The following is a 21990-nucleotide window of genomic DNA, read 5'->3' as shown; positions in this document are numbered from 1 at the left end:
GATTTTTAGAATGTTGTGCTAACCCCCTACATTCCTAGAGTATACCTGCTGGGTGTGGTATTTGATACCTTGGCTGAGTATGGAATTCAATATTGCAAGTAATTCCTCTCAGGATTGTGAAGATAAGTTTTCTTTATCCTTTAGCTTCTAAGATTGCTATTGAAAGTTTGATGTTATTTTGATATTCTTCCTATGTGATCATTTGTTGCCTTGTTAGATGTTTTTCAAAACTTCTCTTTTACCTTATGCAATGTCACAGTGATATATCTTGGGGTGTGAGTTTTGTTTTACTTCTTGTATTGATCACTCATTGTGTTCTTTCAATCTAGAAAATCATGACATTCAGGCTTGAGAGACTTTATATTTAATTTTACAATTTTGGGGTTTTTTTATATTTTTATTTAATTTTACAATTTACTCCCTCATTTTTTCTGATATTTTTCTAGAATTCTTGTTCATGAGATGTTGGACCTTTTGGGTTGGTCCTCTAATGTTCTTATAATTTCTATTCCATTTTTTTATCTTGTCATCCATATGTAACTGTATCTCCTCAAACTTGTCTTTTAACTCTTATTTAAATTTTTATTTTTACTGTTATTTTAAGTTCTATCGTTGATTTCTGTTTAAATTCTATTGTCTAAAAGCAGACACTGTATGATTTCTACTTTTTAAAAATGTGTTAAGGTATGCCTTATTTCTCCCAAAGGTAGTCTCTCTTGGTGGATGTTCCATGTGAGATTGAGAAGAATATGTATTCTATTATTGTTTCATGAAGTAGTCTGTAAATATTCATTATATGGAGGTGATTGATGATGTTGTATATCCTTACTGATTTTTTTTTTTTTTTTTTTTTTTTGCCTGCTGGATCTATTTCTGATAGAGGAATATTGAAGTCTCCAAATAAATAAAATAGGGGATTTGTATATTTCTGCTGTGATTCTGTCACTTTTTGTTTCATGTATCTTGATGTTGTATTGTTAGGTGCATACACATTAAAGATTGTTACGTTTTCTTGGAGAATTAACTCTTTTATCTTTACATAATGCCCCTATATTCCTAATAACTTTTCTTATTAAACAAAACGGGTTTCTTATAGACAACATGTAGTTAGGTCTTATTTTTCGTCCACTTTAACAGTCTCTGGCTGATTTTATATTCTCACAAACTTAATATTTATTATATCCTTCTTTTCTTGTTTTAGGTTTTAATTTTTTTTTCTCATCTCATTGAGAATAGAAAGCTTTATTTTGAATTTTTTTCTCTGTATTATATCTATTTCCAGAGAAGAAATTTTTCTTCTCTGCTTATTTTGTTTAAGGTATTTACATATACTTTTCATACTGAAAGCTTCCCTCTAAAAGTTATTGATCTTTGGGCATATATTCAGTTTCTCTAAGAAAAAAAGTACCTGGCTAGGGCTTACCAATGATGAGTTTGCTGCAGGTTTATTGGGCAAGACCCTGGGCTTTTCAATGGGGATTTTCCTCAGATGTCAGAAATGTGATGACATTTTTTTCTCCAGTTCTCTAGCATAGAACTTGATAGTCTGTTGTCATGGAAGACATAAGTCTAACTAAACAGCTTCTTGAAGCTGAGATATAGGAAGAAACTTTTTATTCTCTCTCTCTCTCTCTCTCTCTGTCTCTCTCTCTCTCTCTCTGTGTGTGTGTGTGTGTGTGTGTGTGTGTGTGTGTGTGTGTGTGTGTGTATGTTTTCATTAATACTTCTTTCTGCCTTCAAGTACTTCATTCCATGTTGTTTGCCTTGCCTGATGTTTCCAAATTTGGTGCTTCTTTGATTCAGTTTCTTTAGAGTGTAAAACTCTTTTCTCTTTCCAGGGAAGGTGAGAGGTAGTTAGTTGCCTTGCTGACCAAATTATGTGTGTAGGTATAGGAGGCAAAGGGAAAATAAATTCTAGGGTTAGCTGCTGCTTATGTAGACTTTCAAATAATCATTCTTATTTTAGCCTCCTGGACTTACCCCTCTGTTTTCAGAAGTATCAAGGGTACCTGATTTGTGAACATATCTTGCTTCAGTTGGTTTCCTCCTGAATAGGTAGATGGGATTGGCTTGTCTCTGCCCTGCTAGGTTGGTTATTCATTTGCCTTTCATTTTTCAAAATTTGGTTGATACCTCTTTTGTCATGTGAAATCTCTAGTTCTTTTTGTCCTAGTGGGTATATCTGATTTTTAATTACTTACTTTCATGTTAGTGGTCTTTAGAAAATGGAAATGAAGGTAACGTGCATTAATCTGTCATATTTATCCAAGTGAACCCTGCATTTGTAAAATGTGGTTTTAGTTTTCAGGAAAGCTATCTTTTTGGCAACTATGTGAGATCAGAGCCCTCTGAGTCTGATTAAATCTGTGCTAAATTTATGTATCTCTCTCTCTTTTTTTTTTTTTTTTTTTTTTGAGATAGAGTCTCATTCTGTCACCCACACTGGAATGCAGTAGTGTGATCTTGGCTCCCTGCAACCTCTGCCTCCCAGGTTCAAGCAATCTCCTGCCTCAGCGTCCCATGTAGTTGAGATTATAGGCACATGCCACCGTGCCTGGTTAATTTTTTGTATTTTTAGTAGAGGTGGGGTTTCACCATGCTGGCCAGGCTGAGTCTCGAATTCCTGACCTCATGATTTGCCTGCGTGGACCTCCCAAAGTACTGGGATTACAGGCTGATCCATTTTTTATTGATTGAGTGTTATGTAGCCTCTATAAACATCCAAGAGTCATTGATGGATGTTATTCCATGCTGATGTGTCTTCTCAAATGATGCTTTATTCTTCAAAAAAAAAGTATTTGGGAAAATGTCAAATAAGATACATTATAAGAACATGAATATAAGGCAAACTTATTTTTTGGAAGTAAAACATATAGGATGGTAGGGGAGACACTTACCCTGTATTCAGAAATTTATAGTCGTTGCAAAGTAGAACTTGAATAGTAAAGAAGAAGCTACGGGAAAAAAGATCTAGGGTAAGATAAATATCGTAAGTGCCAACAGGAGATATGAACAAAATAGAATCGAGAAACTTCAGAAATACACAGTTAACCAGTATTTCATGAATTTCTATTTTTAGGTGAAAAATTAGACTATTTTAAGAGGTGGAACTAAATCTGATATTAAATAATGGCAACAGGTGACTTAAAAAGAAGCTTACGGAACCTAGAACAGGTGCTCCGCTTGCTAAATTATCCTGAAGAGGTGGACTGTGTAGGGTAAGCTATGATATCAAACTTACTTGTATTCTTCTTGCTAGTGATTTAAGTTAATATTTAACATGGGAGACTACCTAACAAAAATCAGATTTTATTTGGATCCTATTTAAATCTGACTTGAAATGATTAAAATATTTGAGAAAGCAGGGAATTATAGGAGTTTATTTCTAAGTATGAAGTAATGAAGAATTCCAACTTAAAAGATTTGTAACTGTTTAGAAGCACAGTATTTATCTGTATAAGGTATAATCTTTGCACAACTTTTAAACTCATACAAGTATAATGGATTTCGTTAATTGTATAATCTACCACTCTCTCATATTCAGTTGTGTGGTATTTCTTACAGTTAAATATATCCAGAATAAGAAGAGATTGTTGCCATTTCTTGTCAGTATTTTCTTGTCATTTGTTTATTCTCTTATGGAGGAAAGGTTTTATATATTTAAGCCAAGTGTTCTTTTTCATGTGGAAGACTCTATTTAGTAGATCTTTTTCTGCGGCAACCTGAAGATTGCTATTAAGCTATCCCATTTAACAGACCCCACTTTGAACCTTTCACTTTAGCTTTCATTTTTCAACTGTGAGTTAATGTTTTTAGAATATGGCGACATACATTATCCTATATTCATGCCAACCTAATATGGTACTGCAGTCGTTCTCTATCCTTTCGTACTTCTGTTTCTTTGTAACACTTACCCTTAACCTTTTATTATTGATTAATTGATGGATTAGTTAAATGTTTCCCTTCAGCTTACTAGAATGTAAGCTGAAGTCTTGGACTTCGTTGTTTTTTTGTTTTTTTGTTTTTTTTTCACTGTGAAATCCCCCCATCTAGAATGATGCATGGCACATATTAGAGTTGATTAGATATTTATTGGATGAACGAGTGTCCAGGGACAAGTCCAAGTTAGATATTCAAGAGCAGAGTGAAACTTGGTTAAACTAGCTACTAAGTACAATCATTGTGTTTTCTAAACACAATGTTTAAACATCTAGTTTTCTTATTACCCAAGAGCATCATTAAGGACAATAATTTTTACATTATTGTATAACGTACTAAAATCTGCGGGGTCTATTGAGATTTGTAATGCTAGCTGCTTCTTCCCCAGAGACACTCACATTGCTAGTCTGCCTGCCATACACACAATAACCCCCTCATCTTGATTCTTTTTTCTATTTTTTCACATTTTTAATGTTTTCTGGCTATTTGCTGGTTTTTCGTCTTGGTATGCCAGTTTCTAATGTCTTTTTCTTACTGTTTCAATATGCTAAGTCTTTAGGAACAAAATAACCAGGTTTTTTAAGATTGTTTGACAAAAGAAGTGTTAAATATGGGCCTGGGTGTCATCTATGTATAATGTGCACAAAATGGACAGAGTTTGCTGTAAAAAGGCATTTTCTTTTCATTTCCTGTTTTTGGAATGTGTTTCAGGTAGACAAGGTTGCCAGAGCAGTTTTCTAATTGGGTGAAATGTTATAGTACTTTTAAAGAAACATAAACGAAACAATTCATATTTGTCCAGAAAAACAAAATGCAGTGTTATCATGTATTTGTTCTCTGTCTTATTAAAAATTTGGGTGGGGATGGGGATATTTATGTGAACATCTTGAACTTTTTGGAAAACATTTGTGTTTTATATAAGTACAAATACTTAAATTGAACAAATGTAACTGGCAAATTTTGAACAAATATCTCCTGTGCTTTGTTGTGGGAAAATCAGTGAAGGTACTTGACATGGAGAAAATAAGAAGACAGGAAACACTACCAGACAGATGATGAGACAACAGATACTGAGCAGCCTGGGAGTCTTTTTTGGAGAGATCAGTATAGATCAGAAAGTTGAGGAAAGCATCATGGGAGGCTTGAGATTTGATGAATGGTTCATAAAGAATAAATAACAATTGGATAAGCAAAGAAGAGTGGGATACCTTTCTAGACTGGAGAAATTAGCTTAGGTAATGATGTACAGATTTGGAATAAGCAGTAAGTGAAAATTAATAGACTGCTCAGCTAAGTCACAGTGCATGCTCTCTCCTGCCCTGTCTTCCTCATCTGTAACTTAGAATTCATAATATTTACCTTTGCAAGTTTGCGTTAGAGAGCAAAGGAGGTAATGTAACTAAGCTTTGGAAAATCAATGGTAAATAATTGGTACAAGAGAGCAATAGTAAGTTTTTCCAGCAGATGAACAGTGGTATTTCCTAGTAGTCCAGCTAGAGTGGTTTAGAATGGGGAATGGAATCTAGACGGTCTCATGTATCACCTAATTATTATGGCTATAATGTTAAGTTTTAAATTATTATAAACATTTCTAATATTTTATTGATTATCCAACTTTGTGGAATTATGCTTACTAAATGTTTATTAAAATATGTTTCTTTTTTTCCCTAACAGTTTGATAAAGGGAGACACAGCAGCATCTTTGCCCATCATCAGCTATTCTTTTACCTCTTACTCACCGTATGTAACAGAACTTATAATGGAATCCAATGTAGAGCTGATAGCAAAGAATGACTTGCGCTTTATAGATGCTGTCTATAAGGTATTTTGAGTTTATAAAATAATAATTATAAGTTATTGAATGATCTTTTTAAATGAATGTTTTAGTTATAACTTCTTAAATATATACAGCACATTCAGTTGACAGGCTATTTTCATTTGTATTTATTTCATTTAAATGTCCCTATTGAAATCAAGATACAATTCATGTTTGCTTTTTGAATGTTTCCTATTCTAATAAATACAGTGACAGCAAATAAACATTTGTTGTTGGCTGTTCTTGGCCCTTTTTACATCAAATTTTAGTAAAATTTGGTATACTGGCAGAATATTAGAGAATAATGTAATTATGTTCAGTAAAATTTATAGTTTTTTAAATTATAAGTTAATTTAGTTGTTTGTAAGAAGAAACTATTACTGACATACTCTTTTTTTAACTGATATATTCTTTGAGGTCTAAGAGTATGTCTTATGTTGTATCTACCCTAGTATTTACACTTGTACTAGGTGTATACTTAATTTAATTTTGTATTTGGTTTTTTTTAAGCCCTGCTTTTATCATTAATTTTTGCTTAAGTACTGTGGTTTTTATTCAAGCTTATTTTTAATGGTAAAACCCATTTATCAAATGTAGTCTTTTTTTTTTCCCTTTTGAGACAAGAGTCTTGCTGTGTCACCAGGCTGGCGTGCGGTGGCACGATCCAGGCTCACTGCTCACTGTGCTCACTGCAGTCTCTGCCTCTCCAATCCGAGCAGTTCCCCTGCCTCATCCTCCTGAGCAGGGACTATAGGTGTACACTTCCATGCCCAGCTGATTTTCTGTGTTTTAGTAGTGACAGGGTTTCGCCATATTGGCCGTCTCTCTGGACAGCTTCTCTTCTACGGCATATGTTTGGCTACCTGTCTCCCACCTGATACCCCTTTTCCCGGATCATGACTTAACACCAGCCCTGTAAATTACTTTAGTACTCTTTAGTTCATGGCTTACTTTTTCTTGTCCCCTCAAAAGTGGCCATTATTCCCCTGACCAGGTGGCCATTTATCATTTCGAGTTTTAGAAATGAATTGCTCCCAATTATTACATGAGTCTGTTTCATCTGCAGCTTCTTCGTGATCAATTTAATTATAAACCAATTTTGACAAAAAAGCAATTCATCCAATGTGGGTTTGCAGAACGGAAAATTCAAATTGTTTGTGATATTTTGAATTGTGTGATGAAAAAGCACAAGGAATTAAGCAGTCTTCAGAAGGTAATTTTATGAACAGATTTTAATGCTAATGTATGCTATTAATAGATGGCTCAGTACTTTACTGTATAAAATCAATACTCTAGATCGCAAATTATTACATAATACACTTACTGTATTATTCAAATATTTGAGTAACCTTGATGTTTATTTTAAATACTACTCTCTTGTTTTTTACATCTGTGTCTGGGAACTGCTGGTATTAGTTTCTAAGTTCAAACATAATACATTTTGATTACTTTTTAAAAGACATGTAGTCTCATCTGAGTCTCATCATTTGTCAGTTATATTTCATATATGAAAATTTAAATGTTAATGGAATTTTAATATATAATTATGCTTTCACACAAAATTTGTTATTTTGACTAATACCCTTTTTTTAGATTCCATCACAACAAAAGAAGAAAATCAGTTCTGCTAAGTCAGAACCTCCTTTAAGCAATGAGAAAATATCTGCAGAAGCTATTGGCATTGATAGCACTGGGAGGCTTATAACTTCAGGAAAGGTACGCAACCACAAAGAAAACATCATGTCGTTTAAGAGTTACCTAATCCAATGTACAGTGTTCACTTTTCTGACTGGCACCTGGTGAAACATTCTAATTAGATAATGGAGTCTAGGGATTTTAACAATGCATGTCATATTCTTTTGAGAAAGATTCCTGAAGTTATAACAGTGGATAGAAATGTAAAATTAAGTAGGTGTTCTCTTTTTATTTCTGGTTTCTAATTCTACCTAATCTCCTAAACAGAAGAGTAGCGATTTAGGAAGACTATCTTAAGCAGTTGTCTACATTTGCTCTTAATTGTGTATCTGGTCTTCCTAAAACTTGGGAACATATGAAGAGCCTACATTAGTAATAGTGATAGGTTATAATGATTCAGTTATGTACATTATATTTCTGTAACCAAGTATGAATTATCCAATGATTGGTAATCCCTACATGTAGAATCTGGTTTTCAGTTAATATTTTGAATGTTTTCATTTTAAGAGATAATTTCTCTGCCCTTATCTGCTTTGAGCAGCTGTGGCAAAATGAATCTAACGCATTCAAAGATACAGTTTTTCTACCGGTAAGGGAGATATAAGCTAAAATGTTATTTTATGATATACTTTCAGCTGTCTTCCATCAGGAGAAAACTCTTTCTGATTGAATGATAGAATATCAGATGAATTATCAATGGTGTAATTAAATAAAGGATGTGAATAATTCCTGGCTGAAGTATAATCTAGAGAATTATTTCTGTCCTAATCCAAAATAGATGAGTTATGTAAACAGAATCTATTATAAAAATTTATTCTTGGGCCTGGTATAGTAGCTCATGCCTCTAATCCGAGCACTTTGGGAGGCCAAGTCAGGCAGATCAACTGAGGTCAGGAGTTCGAGACCAGCCTGGCCAACATGGCAAAACCCCATTTCTACTAAAAATATAAAAATTAGCCGAACATGGTGGCAGGCACCTGTAACCCCAGTTATTCGAGAGGCTAAGGCAGGAAAATCACTTGAACCTGGAGGCAGAGGTTGTGGTGAGCCAAGATTGTACTACTGCAGTCCAGTCTGGGTGACAGAGCGAGACTCCACCTCAAAAAAATATGAATTTATTTCTTTATACCTTAAAAAAGTGAAGTTTTATTGTAAGAAAAGGTTCTTATGCCACTTCTTTTTAATGTGCCTGTTTTGCTGTACGTAATGAGTACAATCTAAAGAATGATACAGAGGCACAATTTTTGAATAAGTGCACATAATTTTTGTACACTTGCATCTCTAACTCATCTAACTCTTGTTAGTTTTATATATTATTTTCTAATTGTTAAATGACTTATAGCTTATATTCTTCATCAACTAGAAGGAGCATATGTAAACAGGGATTTTCTTATACTGGTTTTTTTGTACCTTCATTTTGCTTAGCACAGGATTAGGTACACTGTGAGCACTTATTATATATAAGTTGATATAATTAAGTATACTTTTCAATCTTCTTTTTCAGTATGAGAGTTGAGGGGACAATCTAAATTGTCCTAGCCACGAAAAATGTAAACTTCAAAACGTTAGACTTTTCATTTTCTTAAAGAAAAGTTTTCTTTGTTTTCTATCAAAATTTATATCAGATCTTTATCAGGAATTTGAATAACTATTGAAAGTTCTCAGATTCAGAAAAGATAGAGTCTAGAAGTACTTTTCTTTGTTTAAAAGCAAACAAGTTGAGTCAATATTTCAGCAAATTATCTCATATCCCTGTGCCTTATATGGTGTGCTATATGTGACCTCTGAGTCACATATGTTTTTATAGTGTGTATACAAACTGTAGAATAGGAAGTAGGTAGAAGATTTCTATATAAATGCCTAGCGTGACCTAATGCTTTTTTGTCAGGACTTTTTCTTTGTCATTATTAGCTTTGAATTGCTAGCTGAAGGTCTAATAAATTGCAGTTTGTTTCATAGAAAAATTGTAATGAGTCCTACTCATAGAGCCAGTTCTCGATTATTTATAAGTGAATTATGCAGCAACCTTTTTAAAAAATAACTTTTTATTATGGAACATTTCAGACATTTACAAACATACCCATCATCCACTTTCAACAATTTCTCAACTCTTTGCTAATCTTATTTTGCCTTTATTTCCCAACACCCGCCCCCCCGCCGCCGCCACACACACAAACTGGAATAGTTTAAAACAAATCTCATACATAATTTAATAAATATTTAAGTGTTTTTTCTAAAAGGTAAGAATTGTGTTAAGTCATAACTCTAATTTTGTCATCACATTATTAGTAATAGTAATTGTAATGTTTTGATATATACATTATATATGATCATTTAAACTTTTAAAAATCATTAAAGATTGGTGTTCCTTCTGCAAAATTACTGTGCATGTATTTAAAATAATTGTGGGAGGATCTTCTCAGCCCCAAAGCTTCTTAAGCTGATAAGGAACTTCAGCAAAATCTCAGAATACAAAATCATTGTATTCTAAAAATTGCTACCATTTTTATACACCAACAACCAAACCAAAAACTAATCACCAACCAAAAACCAAAAACTAATAGTCAAACCAAAAACTAATCACCAATTCCCATTCACAATTGCCACAAAAAGAATAAAATACCTAGAAATATAGCTAACAAGGGAGGTGGAATATCTCCACAAGAACTATCAAACATTGCTCAAAGAAATCAGAGATGACACAAACACATGGAAAAACATTTCATGCTCATGGGTAGGAAGAATCGGTATCGTTAAAATGACCATACTGCCCAAAGCAATTTATAGATTCAGTCCTATTCCCATTAAACTATCGTTGACATTCTTCACAGAACTAAAGAAAACTATTTTAAAATTTATATGAAACCAAAAAGAGCCTGAATAGCCAAGGCAATCCTAAAGAGAAAGAACAAAGCTAGAGGCATCATGCTACCCAACTTCAAACTATACTACAGGGCTACAGTAACCAAAACAGCATGGTAGTAGTACAAGAACAGACTCATAGACCAATGGAAGAGAATAGAGAACCCAGAAGTAAGATTGTACACCTGCAACTATCTGATCTGCAGCAAACTTGATGAAAACAAACAATGGGGAAAGGTTTCCCTATGTAATAAATGGTGCTGGACAACTGGCTAGTCATATACAGAAGATTGAAACTAGACCCTTTCCTTATACCATATACAAAAATTGACTCAAGATGGATTAAAGACTTAAATATAAAACCCAAAACTATAAAAACTCCGGAAGACAACCTAGGCAATACCACTCTGGACATAGGCATAGGCAACAATTTCATGATGAAAACGCCAAATGCAATTCCAACACAAGCAAAAGTGGACAAATGGGATCTAATTAAACTAAAAAGCTTCTACCCAGCAAAAGTAACTATCAGCCAAGTAAACAGACACCCTCCAGAGTGGAAGAAAATTTTTGCAAACTTATATCTGACAAAGGCCTAATATCCAGCATCTGTAAAGAATTTAAGCAAATTTACAAGAAAAAAACAACCTCATTAAAAAGTGGAAAAAGAACATATACTTCTCAAAAGAAGACATACGTGCAGCCAATAATCATATTTAAAAAAGCCCAACATCACTGATCATTAGGAAAATGCAAATCACAACCACAATGAGAGACTATCTCACACTTCTCAGAATGACTACTATTAAAAAGTCAAAAAAAAAAAAAAAGAGAGAGATACTTGTAAGGTTGTGGAGAAAAAGGAACAGTTATACACTGTTGGTGGGAGTGTAAGTTAGTTCAACTACTATGGAAGATAATATGGCAAGTTCTCAAAGACCTAAAAACAGAATACCATTTAACCCATCAGTCCCATTACTTGGTATATACTCAAGAGAATATAAATTGTTGTGCTGTAAAGACACATGTATGCATATGTTCATTGCAGCACCATTCACAGTAGCAAACGTAAATGCAGTCGCAAAGACATGGATGCCCATCAACCTAAATGCCCATCAATGATAGAGCAGATAAAGAAGATGTGGTACATATACACTATGGAATACTCTATAACCATTAAAAAATAATGAGATCATGTCCTTTGCAGGGACATGGATGGAGCTGGAAGTCCTTATCCTTAGCAAACTAATGCAGAAATAGAATACCAAATACTGCTTGTTCTCACTTATAAGTGGGAGCTAAATAATGAGAACACATGGGCATATGGAGGGAAACAACACATATTGGGGCCTTTCAGAGGGTGGAGGGTAGGAGAAAGTTCAGGAAAAGTAAGTAATGTGTACTAAGCTTAATACCTGGGTGATGAAATAATCTGCACAACAAACCCCCATGACACAAATTTACTCGTGTAACAAACCTGCACATGTACCCCTGAACTTAAAAGTTTAAAAAAATAAAAATTGTGGGAGGAAAACATTGAGGTATTTTCTCCATATTTTTGCCTATGCAGAAAAAAGCTGTGGTGATTCGTCACTTGTATAATGAAGATAATGTTAACATTCCTGAGGATACGTTAAGTACAGTAACAGATGTTAATGAAGCAGTTACTGTGTCTGACTTAAATGCTGCCGAAATAAAGATGCCTGAAGTAAAGGTTCCTGAAATTGAGGCTGAGCAACAGGTAACAATTTTGAACTTTTTAAATAGATACCAATATTTCTTACTTAAATATTTAAGTAATTCTAGCTTCTAAACTTTGGAATATTTCTTGCCTTTTGAATTATTAATCATGATATTTTACCTATGTTACAATTACTTAATCAGTAAATCTTACTAAAAATAATTATTTGCTGGATATGTTTAGGGTGCTGAGCTAAGTGTTGGAGTAATGCAAAGTAGAATAATAGATGGTACTTGGCTTTAAGGAATCTACAATTTAGTGAGACATAGAGATAAACTACTTTGCACAGTGGAGGTTCTCTACCACCTGTTTCTTTACTGGTGAATGGAAAAGATGGGCACTTTATTGCCTATTCATTTTCCTTTCTGAGTCCTGGCTATTCTTTGCTGTCTCTCTTAAGATGCTATTTCTATTACTCTTAATTGCCACAGACCCCGATATATGTCTGATCTCTACTGTTTCTGCTAAAACTTCTTTTTCTGTGCTTCGATGTCTTGTGACTTCTATAGATCTCAGTATATCAATATATAGTTGTCACTTACAGAAACTACCAGACGGCCATTGACCTACTTCCTGTTATATGGCAAACTGAACAATCTCAATGCACTAAGTGTTGTTTTTGGTCATTTATTCTTAGCTTTGTGCTAGGTGTTGTTTCAGGAAGCTAGTTAATAATAGTTTTATTTTACTACTTGGTATTAAGAGAATTATGCAGTTTAACTCATCACAAGAATCATATGAAGTAGATACTGCTCTTACCTCTCTCTCTCTCTCTCTCTCTCTCTCTCTCTCTTTTTTAAGATGAGAAAATGGTGGCATCAAGGTCAAAAATTTTCAGAACTAGTTTAAGTGGCCAGGTAGTCTCCATCCAGGGATAACCCTCTTGGCTCTCAAGCAGGACTGTCTTTCCTAACTACTGAGATAACACAGTGGAAGTGGAAATACATTGATTTTAAAGGAAATTCAGTTTGTATAATTTTTATCGTTCATCTCTCTAACCTTTTTAGGATATAAATGTTAATCCTGAGATTACTGCACTACAGACTATGCTTGCTGAATGCCAAGAAAATCTTAAGAAACTAACTTTGATAGAGAAAAGGTTAGACTATTTAGAACAAAAAATGAAAGGAAAAGTGATGGTGGATGAAAAGACCTGGACTAATCTCCTTAGTCGCGTTACTCTTCTTGAAACAGAAATGCTTTTGTCTAAAAAGGTATTTTCTTCCTTTAACATTTATAAAATATCTCAGATATATCAAAGTATTTCTTTGTTATATGTGTGTTATTGGGGGAATGCTAAATATGAGAATATTTGAGTGATGAGTAAATACCTAGTTAGAATAAAGTCCTATTTAAGTATAGCCTGTATGTTATTGTGGCAGTTTCTCTCCTCATTGAATAAGATAATCTGAAAAACTTGTAAGTTGAATTTTTACAGATGTTAATAATACTTGAAGAACTTAAAATGAGGGAAGAATGTGATAGATTTTATGAAAAGCCTAATACTATTTTATATCTTTTGATAGTACAGATGACCTATTTTCATAGAGTAGAAAAGATACAGAAGATATTGATAACTTTTTTTTTCCACTCGTTTACTTCAATCATACTGTGAATTTCATAGACGAGTTATCACATTTACCATTGCCTTATCAAATCTGAGGAATTTGTTTCTTTTACTCAGGATTTCAATTTCTGGTCTGTCTTTCCTTCCTAGAAAGTGAAGTTGATAGATTCAAAAAGCTTGCTATCTGCTTTCATATTTAAAACATTTCTTATATGTGGAACATACAGTATATGTATTGCCTTATAAATATAAAAATTAAAAATATTTAAACATTTATCATGCTATCTTTATATTTTATGCTTGATATTAAGAATATAAAATGAGGGGTTTTCCTTTTATTTCATTCTAAATATTTAACTGTTATTTCAGAGTGATGAGTTTAACGAAATTAGTGAAGACTACGCTTCTTGTAGCGACACAAATCTTCTGAATCCTCGTAAGTTTGTAAATACTATTAGAATTGGTATGATGAGTTTTCAGAAAAATGATTATTGTAGGTATTTGGTAATTTTAATATTCTTAACCCTTATTGTTTAGAAATTGCAAAGCTCTTAGAACAAAGAAAATAATGAACCTGCATACCTCCAAAGCCAAGAATTGCTTAAGAATCCAGCCTACTTATTTCACTTAACAGAGTGGGTGAATAAATTTTAGTGTACAAAATTGAAAATTTTTAGAGATATTTTACTGTCTTAATCATTCTAGAATAATTAAGTGCTCTAGAATATTAAAATTGGCCTCCAACTTTTAAAATTTGAGCTTAGGTAGGTAGTAGCTCTCTCATAGGTAAATAATAATATGTAAGAGAAGAAAACACCTTTGTCAGTAACCTATAAAGTAAACTTCTTACATGTGAATAGTTCACTGATAATGATAAAATGAGAAAGATCTAATATTAGGACAGGTCTTTTCCATGTCACGTAACTTTACTAGGCTATTGATATTTTGCTCAGGATAAGATTTCTGTTTTTCAGTGACAGCTTTGTTTTTTTTTGTTTGTTTGTTTGTTTGTTTATTCTTATATTTTTTTAAAGACAGATCTAAATTGTGTGCTACATCTATGATTAAGTCATATCTATAAAAGAGATGTTTTGTCCAATTGAGAATTCATCAAGTTAAATTTTAATATCTGTGGATTGTTAACATTATGAAATCTTTCAGCTCTACTATATATGTCACAATAAAATAACAGTATATTTTAGCACTAACAGTGTGCCTAGCACTATTATAACTACTATATTAACTCATTTAATACTTGAATGCAAGACAAGTACTATTTTTATATTTTATAGATGAGGGAACTGAGGTACAGCAAAATTAAGTAACCATGACAAAGGTCACACAGTTATTGAATGGTAGGTCAAATTTGAATCCAGGCAACTGATTTGAGGTTTTTTCTTAACCACTGCATATTTGGAGCACATATCAATATCATCACACAGAGAATAATTTTGGTGATTAGGTTATTAAATATAATTATTTGAGATTCTATTTAAGGCAGCTAAATTTATTATAGGCTGCAGATTTCAGATTTGGTAACATGTTGCCTGTTTTATTTATCCATCCATGTATTTATTTAACGAATGTTAAAGCTTGACTTAGGATCCTTGGGAGCAAAACTTTATCTTATGGTCTGCCAGTCTAGCACACAGAAATTATATCTGTGCTTTTATCACCAATATTTGCTTATAGTAGTTTAAATATTTACACACTGAAAGAATATTGAATGCTTGCTATTTGCAAAACATTGCCTTTTGCAAGTTTGATTTTACATCTTCAGGCTTTTTTTTTAATGACATGATTATAGAATATATCTTTAACCTATTTAGAAAACACATGACTAAATTTTATTTGTTTGTTTGTTTTGTGAGACAAGGATGGTCTCACTCTTGCTCATGCTAGAGTGCAGTGGTGCAATCATAGCTCATTGCAGTCTCCTGGACATTAATTCCTTGGCTTAAAGTTATCCTCCTGCCTCAATCTCCTGAATAGGTAGGAAGGACTACAGGTGTGTGCCACCACAACTGGCTAATTTTTATTTATTTATTTATTTATTTTTATTTTTTAATTTATTTTTTTATTTTTATTTATTTTTTTTTTATTGCATTTTAGGTTTTGGGGTACATGTGATGAACATGCAAGATTGTTGCATAGGTACACACATGGCAGTGTGCTTTGCTGCCTTCCGTCCCCTCACCTGTATCTGTCATTTCTCCCCATGCTATCTCTTCCCACCTCCCCACCCCCCCGCCCCTCCCCCATTTCCCCCCAACGGACCCCAGTGTGTAGTGCTCCCCTCCCTGTGTCCATGTGTTCTCATTGTTCAACACCCGCCTATGAGTGAGAATATACAGTGTTTGATTTTCTGCTCTTGTGTCAGTTTGCTGAGAATGATGGTTTCCAGGTTCATCCAGGTCCCTATAAAGGACGTGAACTCATCGTTTTTGATGGCTGCATAATATTCCATGGTGTATATGTACCACATTTTCCCTATCCAGTCTATCATCGTTGGGCATTTGGGTTGGTTCCAGGTCTTTGCTATTGTAAACAGTGCTGCAATGAACATTCGTGTGCACGTGTCCTTGTAGTAGAATGATTTATAATCCTTTGGATATATACCCAGTAAAGACAAGGTCTCGCTATGTTGCTCGGGCTGGCCTTAAACTCCTGAGCTCAACTGATCCTCCCGTCTCTGCTTCTCAAAGTGCTGGGATTACAGGTGTGCATTACCATGCCCAGACTCATGTAGCTAAATTTCAAAAACTGTGCCAGGACTGAGAATAATGAACAGATAGGCCACTATCTGAAATGGATTAAAGATTATGATTAGGGCAAATACCTGGTCTCAGAGTTTATGATCTGATCTAGGTTAATCAAAAGTCTCAAGTTTATAAAAAGACACATTATACCTTATACATGCTACTTGGAATTAGAAGGGTTTGATTTTATTTGGATGCAGAGAGCAATAATTTACCACTCTTGGTTTAGAATCATGTTAAATCAAGAATAGTTTTTGTGAGGTTCTAGATTTGTTTTGCCTTTATCAGGAATACAGTGTTCCATGAACTGTAAGGCACCTTAATGTCTTCGTAAGTGTGAGTTAGCAGAGACTTTTAAGAATTGGGCTTGTGTTGGATAATTTTGGAGAGGGTTTGAGGAAGCAAGGGCTATGGGTGCCGTCAGAAATCAGGAGCAATTTGATTATTGATGGTAAGAATGAAATAGAGTTGAAATTTTCATAAAATAGGTGATTGTATTAGGTAAGGGGGGCTTTTATCTGTCCAGTCATTTATGTGGTTACATGGTGCCCTTGTTTTATCTGTGTTCAGACATGACAGTGGTTTTAGGGGTTTTGTTTCATTACAGTAATGAAGTGACCTCATGTGATGCTATTTTTTATGAAATTATGCTCAGTAGAGGGTACAGTAGGTTAGGTGTTAATAGCCAGATAGGGCACCAGCTGTTAGGGCTGCTTCTTTGTTTGCTTGTTTGTTCGTTTTGCTTTGTTTTATGCCTTTTTCATCTCAGAGGAAAAAAATATTAGGAAGGTGTGGCACCACAGAAGAGTGTGGTGCTGAAGGAAGCTGAAGCAGAAGAGTAGAAAGATCAAGTCGTGGAGTTTGTCCCAGCCTCACAGAAAGATTTTTAGCAAATATCCTCAGGTTTGTGTTTCACAAAAGTTGTCATCAAAGCAGAATAGTGATTTGTTAGGAAAGTAAGGTAGGCAAGGATAATTTGAAGAGTATTTAGTGATCATTATTTGCAAATAATAATGAGGGTATCTACTAAGGCAATGATAGTGAGGATAAAGAGGATAAAGATTTATTTGGGAGATATTTAGATGTTAACATTGATAAGCCATGATTCCTGATAGATACAGAAAGAGTAAAGGAGAGTAAGAAAGTTAAAACTGACTACTTGTGTTTGGCTCATATGATTGGGCAGATGATTGTTAGTTACTCTTTAATGGAAGAGAAGGTTTGGGAGAAATAATGAATTCACTTTTGATATATAACAAATTACGTTTAAAACAAGACAAAATATCTAGAAACCAGTTAGATACATACATTGGTCCTTGATTTAGAAGTATTGGCTTACAAATTATTAAATGGTAAAGGACCCTACTGATTCTTTTAGTGGAATAAGGTGATAAGCCTCCAAAGATGGCAGTGAAAGATTGTCATGTGGTAAGAGTTGGCTAGAAGATCCCATGTCCCATACACTGAGAAGAAGAAGAGTCTCTTTCTTCATAGAGACTTCTTAGCAATCACTACCGAAGGACATAGTGACTGGTGTCAGGGCCTGGTGTCAGTTGCCATTGCCTTTCCTGATTTTTTTCCAGCCTGAACTCAGTTACCAATTCTTTTCTCAATCCCCTGTAGCACAGCTAAGAAACGATTAATGTTTAAACAAGTAAGACTTTACTAAAAGATTCAGGAAAGCAATAGGAAAAATTAAAATTAATATGCACTTAACTGATCTGACTATTAAATATAGCTGGTGTTCTGTAATAGTGCACTCTGTAACCTCTAACCATAGGAATAACTATGAATAGTTTGCCAGCTGCCTAATGCCAGCTTTCTCCCACCATGAGGCATACCCTTGAATAAGGTTAGATAGTTCAAAGTCTGGACCCCAAAGTGGAAGACAAAAGAGAGCCATTCCTTTACCCTTTATCTGTCTTCCGAGACCTGTTTCCATATCTTAGGGCCCCCTCCTCTTTTTGGAAAGACGTAAGAAACATTCAGCACAACTATCTGTACCCATAGAAAATAATCCAAATTTTAGGGCATAGTAGATATAGCTGCTGCCTAATTTCAAATTATTTCTTAAAATAATCTCTTGTCCACAGCTCCTGCTAAAAGATCTGGGTTTAAGTAGTCTTCAGCGTTATACCCCATAATCTTGACCCCCAGGCTTAGCTAATTGGATCAAGAATAGACACCTAACCCAGAGAATACCAATCCAAAGTGTGTTGAGTCAAAATACCTTCTCTTAGAATTTGGAATTAGGACACCACGAATAAGTCAGTGAAATGATATTGAGCCTGGAGAATTTGGAATTAGGACACCACGAATAAGTTAGTGAAATGATATTGAGCCTGGACTGGGCTGGCTATGTGGTTCAAGTATATGCTGATGAGTCAGCAGAGAAAGCCATTCTACATAGAAAAGCAGAGAAATGGAGCAACTGGCAGAAGTAGGCAAAAGAGACTGTGGGTTCTATAAGACATGAAAGTTAGTCTTCTAGTTATTTCAGTTCTCACATGGTAATAGTTTGTTCCCTAACTGAGGTTGTCTGTGTAGGCTTACAATAAAGCTGTCTTTATGTGACCCACTTTAAATGGGTGTCTATTTTTTTTTTTTTTTTGGATTGCTTTTGCAGCCCAGTGTCTTCTGACTAAAACATAGGGTTTGTAGGATTTATTCCATTATCTGTAATCGTCTCTAATGGGTTTTTCTGTAGGGGAGATTTGCCATCATTTTGTCAAATTAATAATAACAGAATATTTGAAATGTTAGGTTTTTCAGTTTTTTAGAAAAAGAAATCTGTGAATCTTAAATTTTTTGCATTACTTCTTTTCATATATGTGAAATCAAGTTAGAATGTTTCTTAATTTTTAAAAGATACATATGGTCAGTTATGGTAGTAGTTGTCACTTGCCACTGAACAGTAGTAAAAAAAAATTGTGAAATGCTTAAATATTGCTGAATAAAAGCATCACGACAAATTCATTGATACTAATTATTTAATGTAGATGTCACCATTTTAAGAAAAGAATATACATGATTGATTAAATAGGTTATAATGTAAAATAAATTATTAACTTGCCTGTTTATTCAAATTTATTGCTGTCATGATAATAATACTGCCTTTTGTAATTTTTACTGGCCAATTTTTAACATGAGAATCTCCATATGTAAGCTGTTACCTTAAAAGAGTACTAAAAACTCTTTGATCTATACTGATAGCCATTTTTAATTAAAATAGTGTTTTTCTTCTGTCTATAAATAATGTTTTCAGATATCTGACTGTGAAAAGGAAAAGGTTACCTAAAACTTACTTTTTTCACAGACAGAAAAAGCAAAGTAGAGAGGCCAGCAAGTATTCCTCTGTCCTCTGGCTATAGTACAGCATCATCATCAGATTCAACTCCCAGAACCTCTACCATTAATTACTGTGGTTTGAATGAGATTTCAGAGGTAAGAAAATGCTTAGATTATTTTCTTTCTAAATTAGGAAAACAAGCAAGCATTAGTTTCAGTTCTATATATTGCTGGCAAGAAAAATAGCAAAACTGTAAATCTTAGTCTTTCAAATTCTTTCTTAAGTAAACAGTACTTAGAGCAATGTTTTAGACTGTATTTTATACATTCTGGGTCCATCTTTGATGATGGTTTACTTTGAGAAGTCACCTAACATTTGTTGCTTTTTAAATTAAAGGAAACAACAATCCAGAAAATGGAAAGGATGAAAAAAATGTAAGTAACAGAAAGGGGCAACAGAAATTTATTTCTCTATAGGGAATTGTACTGGATTACAGTATATATAGAATGTGCATGTGTGTTTTAAAACTTAAAGGTCTCTCTATCAGGTGTGGAATTTCCTTCAGGACTCCATTGGATAATAAATTCACCCACAGTTATATGTTTGTGAGATGAGTCACTGTTTTACTTTCCAACAAGTGATGTAAAATTTGTTGGAATTGTTAATGGAATTAACTGCAGATTATTACAAAGATATTTTTAGTTGGTAACTAATCAAGAGTATTACCTATTTTTGATAACTGATTTATCAAAGTATTATATAATATATGTAGATGGTTGGTTTGGAGACATTTTCAGTATTGTGAAAATATCACTGGTGTTTTTTGGCAAGTTATTGATAAGATACTAAAAATGTTTTTATCTAGTACAAATGATGTAAGTTTTCTAAAGAGCAGTTCAAAGGAAATATAAAGTGAAATTGCATGTAAGATGATTATGCAGCCTACTTTGGAGAATTATAATATTCTTTTGAAATGTAAAAAGTATTAAAATAACTTACACTCTAAGAATACAAGACTCATGATTGACTTTTGTTTTTCTTCCCTCTGGACACAGTTTATTCATAGTAACTGTACTTATAGATAAGAAAAATATTCAAATTTATTTTAGCTTAAAAATCATAATTTCAATAACTAAAATGTTGGGCTTTATTGTGAATTATTGATTTACTTAATACATTATCTGTCTATTATATTTCAGGTTTGAAGAAACTGCAGAGTTACTGAAATGTTCAAATCACTAATTGTAGGATTTTCTACATTAACTCTAGGACTTCGGTTACTGTACATGTTGTATATTTTAAGAATTCTTTCTACAATTTTAATATGCTGCAATATTTTTGACAATTTCAATTTCATTTGGTCTATGAATTTTTTCATTCATTATTGAATAAATCGTGTAATATTTTTGAGCAACGATTATACTACTTTACCTTGTGTCACTTTTTCGTTTTCTTTTTCTTTTTTTTTTTTAGGAAAAACTCATGTTCCAGTATATTTCTCTTACACAGAGTGAAGTCATTACAGCACTGTATTTTTGTGCTGACATTTGTTGGCAGTGTGCTAAGTAGTGTTTTTTAAACCACAAGCTTGAGGACTATGGTTTACATCCTATTGGAAACATTCCAGTTGGAACTTGCATATTATACCCAGGAGGCTCTCAAATATACCATCTTGCCATGTGTACTGATGAATAAGTTATAATGAATAGTTAAAAATGCTCATTGAAAATTAAACAAGAAGACAGCTATTTCATGTTTAGTCAAAAATGGCAATACCTTTCCAATTAACACTGAGAAATTAAGGTTAAGATTCTCCTTTTGTACTGGGTAACGGATCTCAAGGTTCACCATAAGAAACATGTTGAACATTGTAGTGCTCTGTTGTGTAACACTTCTTGTTTTTTTGAGATGGAGTTTCGCTCTTGTTGCCCAGGCTGGAGTGCAAGGGCAGATCTTAGCTCGCCACAACCTCTGCCTCCCGGGTTCAGGTGATTCTCCTGCCTCAGCCTCCTGGGTAGCTGGGATTACAGGTATGTACCACCAGGCCCAGCTAACTTTGTATTTTTAGTAGAAACAGGGTTTCTCTATGTTGATCAGGCTCATCTCGAACTCCCGACCTCAGGTGACCTGCTTGCCTCGGCCTCCCAAAGTGCTGAGATTACAGACGTGAGCCACCGTGCCCGGTCGTTTAACACTTTCTAAGACCAGTATAACAGAGAATGTAGTCATTCTAGCTGGCATTAGAAGATAACAGTGCGGTGTTTTGTTTTTTTAAAATGATCAAAAATTATACATTTTTTTTGAGAGAAAAAAAGCCTTAGC

The 21990-nt window shown here is 33.8% G+C and overlaps 1 protein-coding gene across 3 annotated transcripts in view; it reads left to right on the top strand.

Annotated features, from left to right (window-relative positions):
• Nucleotides 1–21990, top strand: part of CEP44 (centrosomal protein 44) — a 50142-nt gene that overhangs the window by 6965 nt on the left and 21187 nt on the right. The window contains exons 2-11 of one of the 3 annotated variants that reach the window (XM_039479177.2): nucleotides 3080–3218; nucleotides 5614–5761; nucleotides 6822–6968; nucleotides 7349–7471; nucleotides 11883–12053; nucleotides 13061–13267; nucleotides 13990–14056; nucleotides 19696–19823; nucleotides 20065–20102; nucleotides 20868–21078. In XM_039479177.2, the coding sequence (XP_039335111.1) occupies nucleotides 3130–3218; nucleotides 5614–5761; nucleotides 6822–6968; nucleotides 7349–7471; nucleotides 11883–12053; nucleotides 13061–13267; nucleotides 13990–14056; nucleotides 19696–19823; nucleotides 20065–20102; nucleotides 20868–20910 (1161 nt within the window). In that variant the 5' untranslated portion in view covers nucleotides 3080–3129 and the 3' untranslated portion in view covers nucleotides 20911–21078. The other 2 variants (XM_074396972.1, XM_074396973.1) reach the window with 2 other exon arrangements.

Source organism: Saimiri boliviensis, chromosome 3 (assembly GCF_048565385.1).
Source record: "Saimiri boliviensis isolate mSaiBol1 chromosome 3, mSaiBol1.pri, whole genome shotgun sequence".
NCBI classification, from domain to species: Eukaryota; Metazoa; Chordata; class Mammalia; order Primates; family Cebidae; genus Saimiri; species Saimiri boliviensis.
This window is presented reverse-complemented; position numbering and strand designations above follow the sequence as displayed.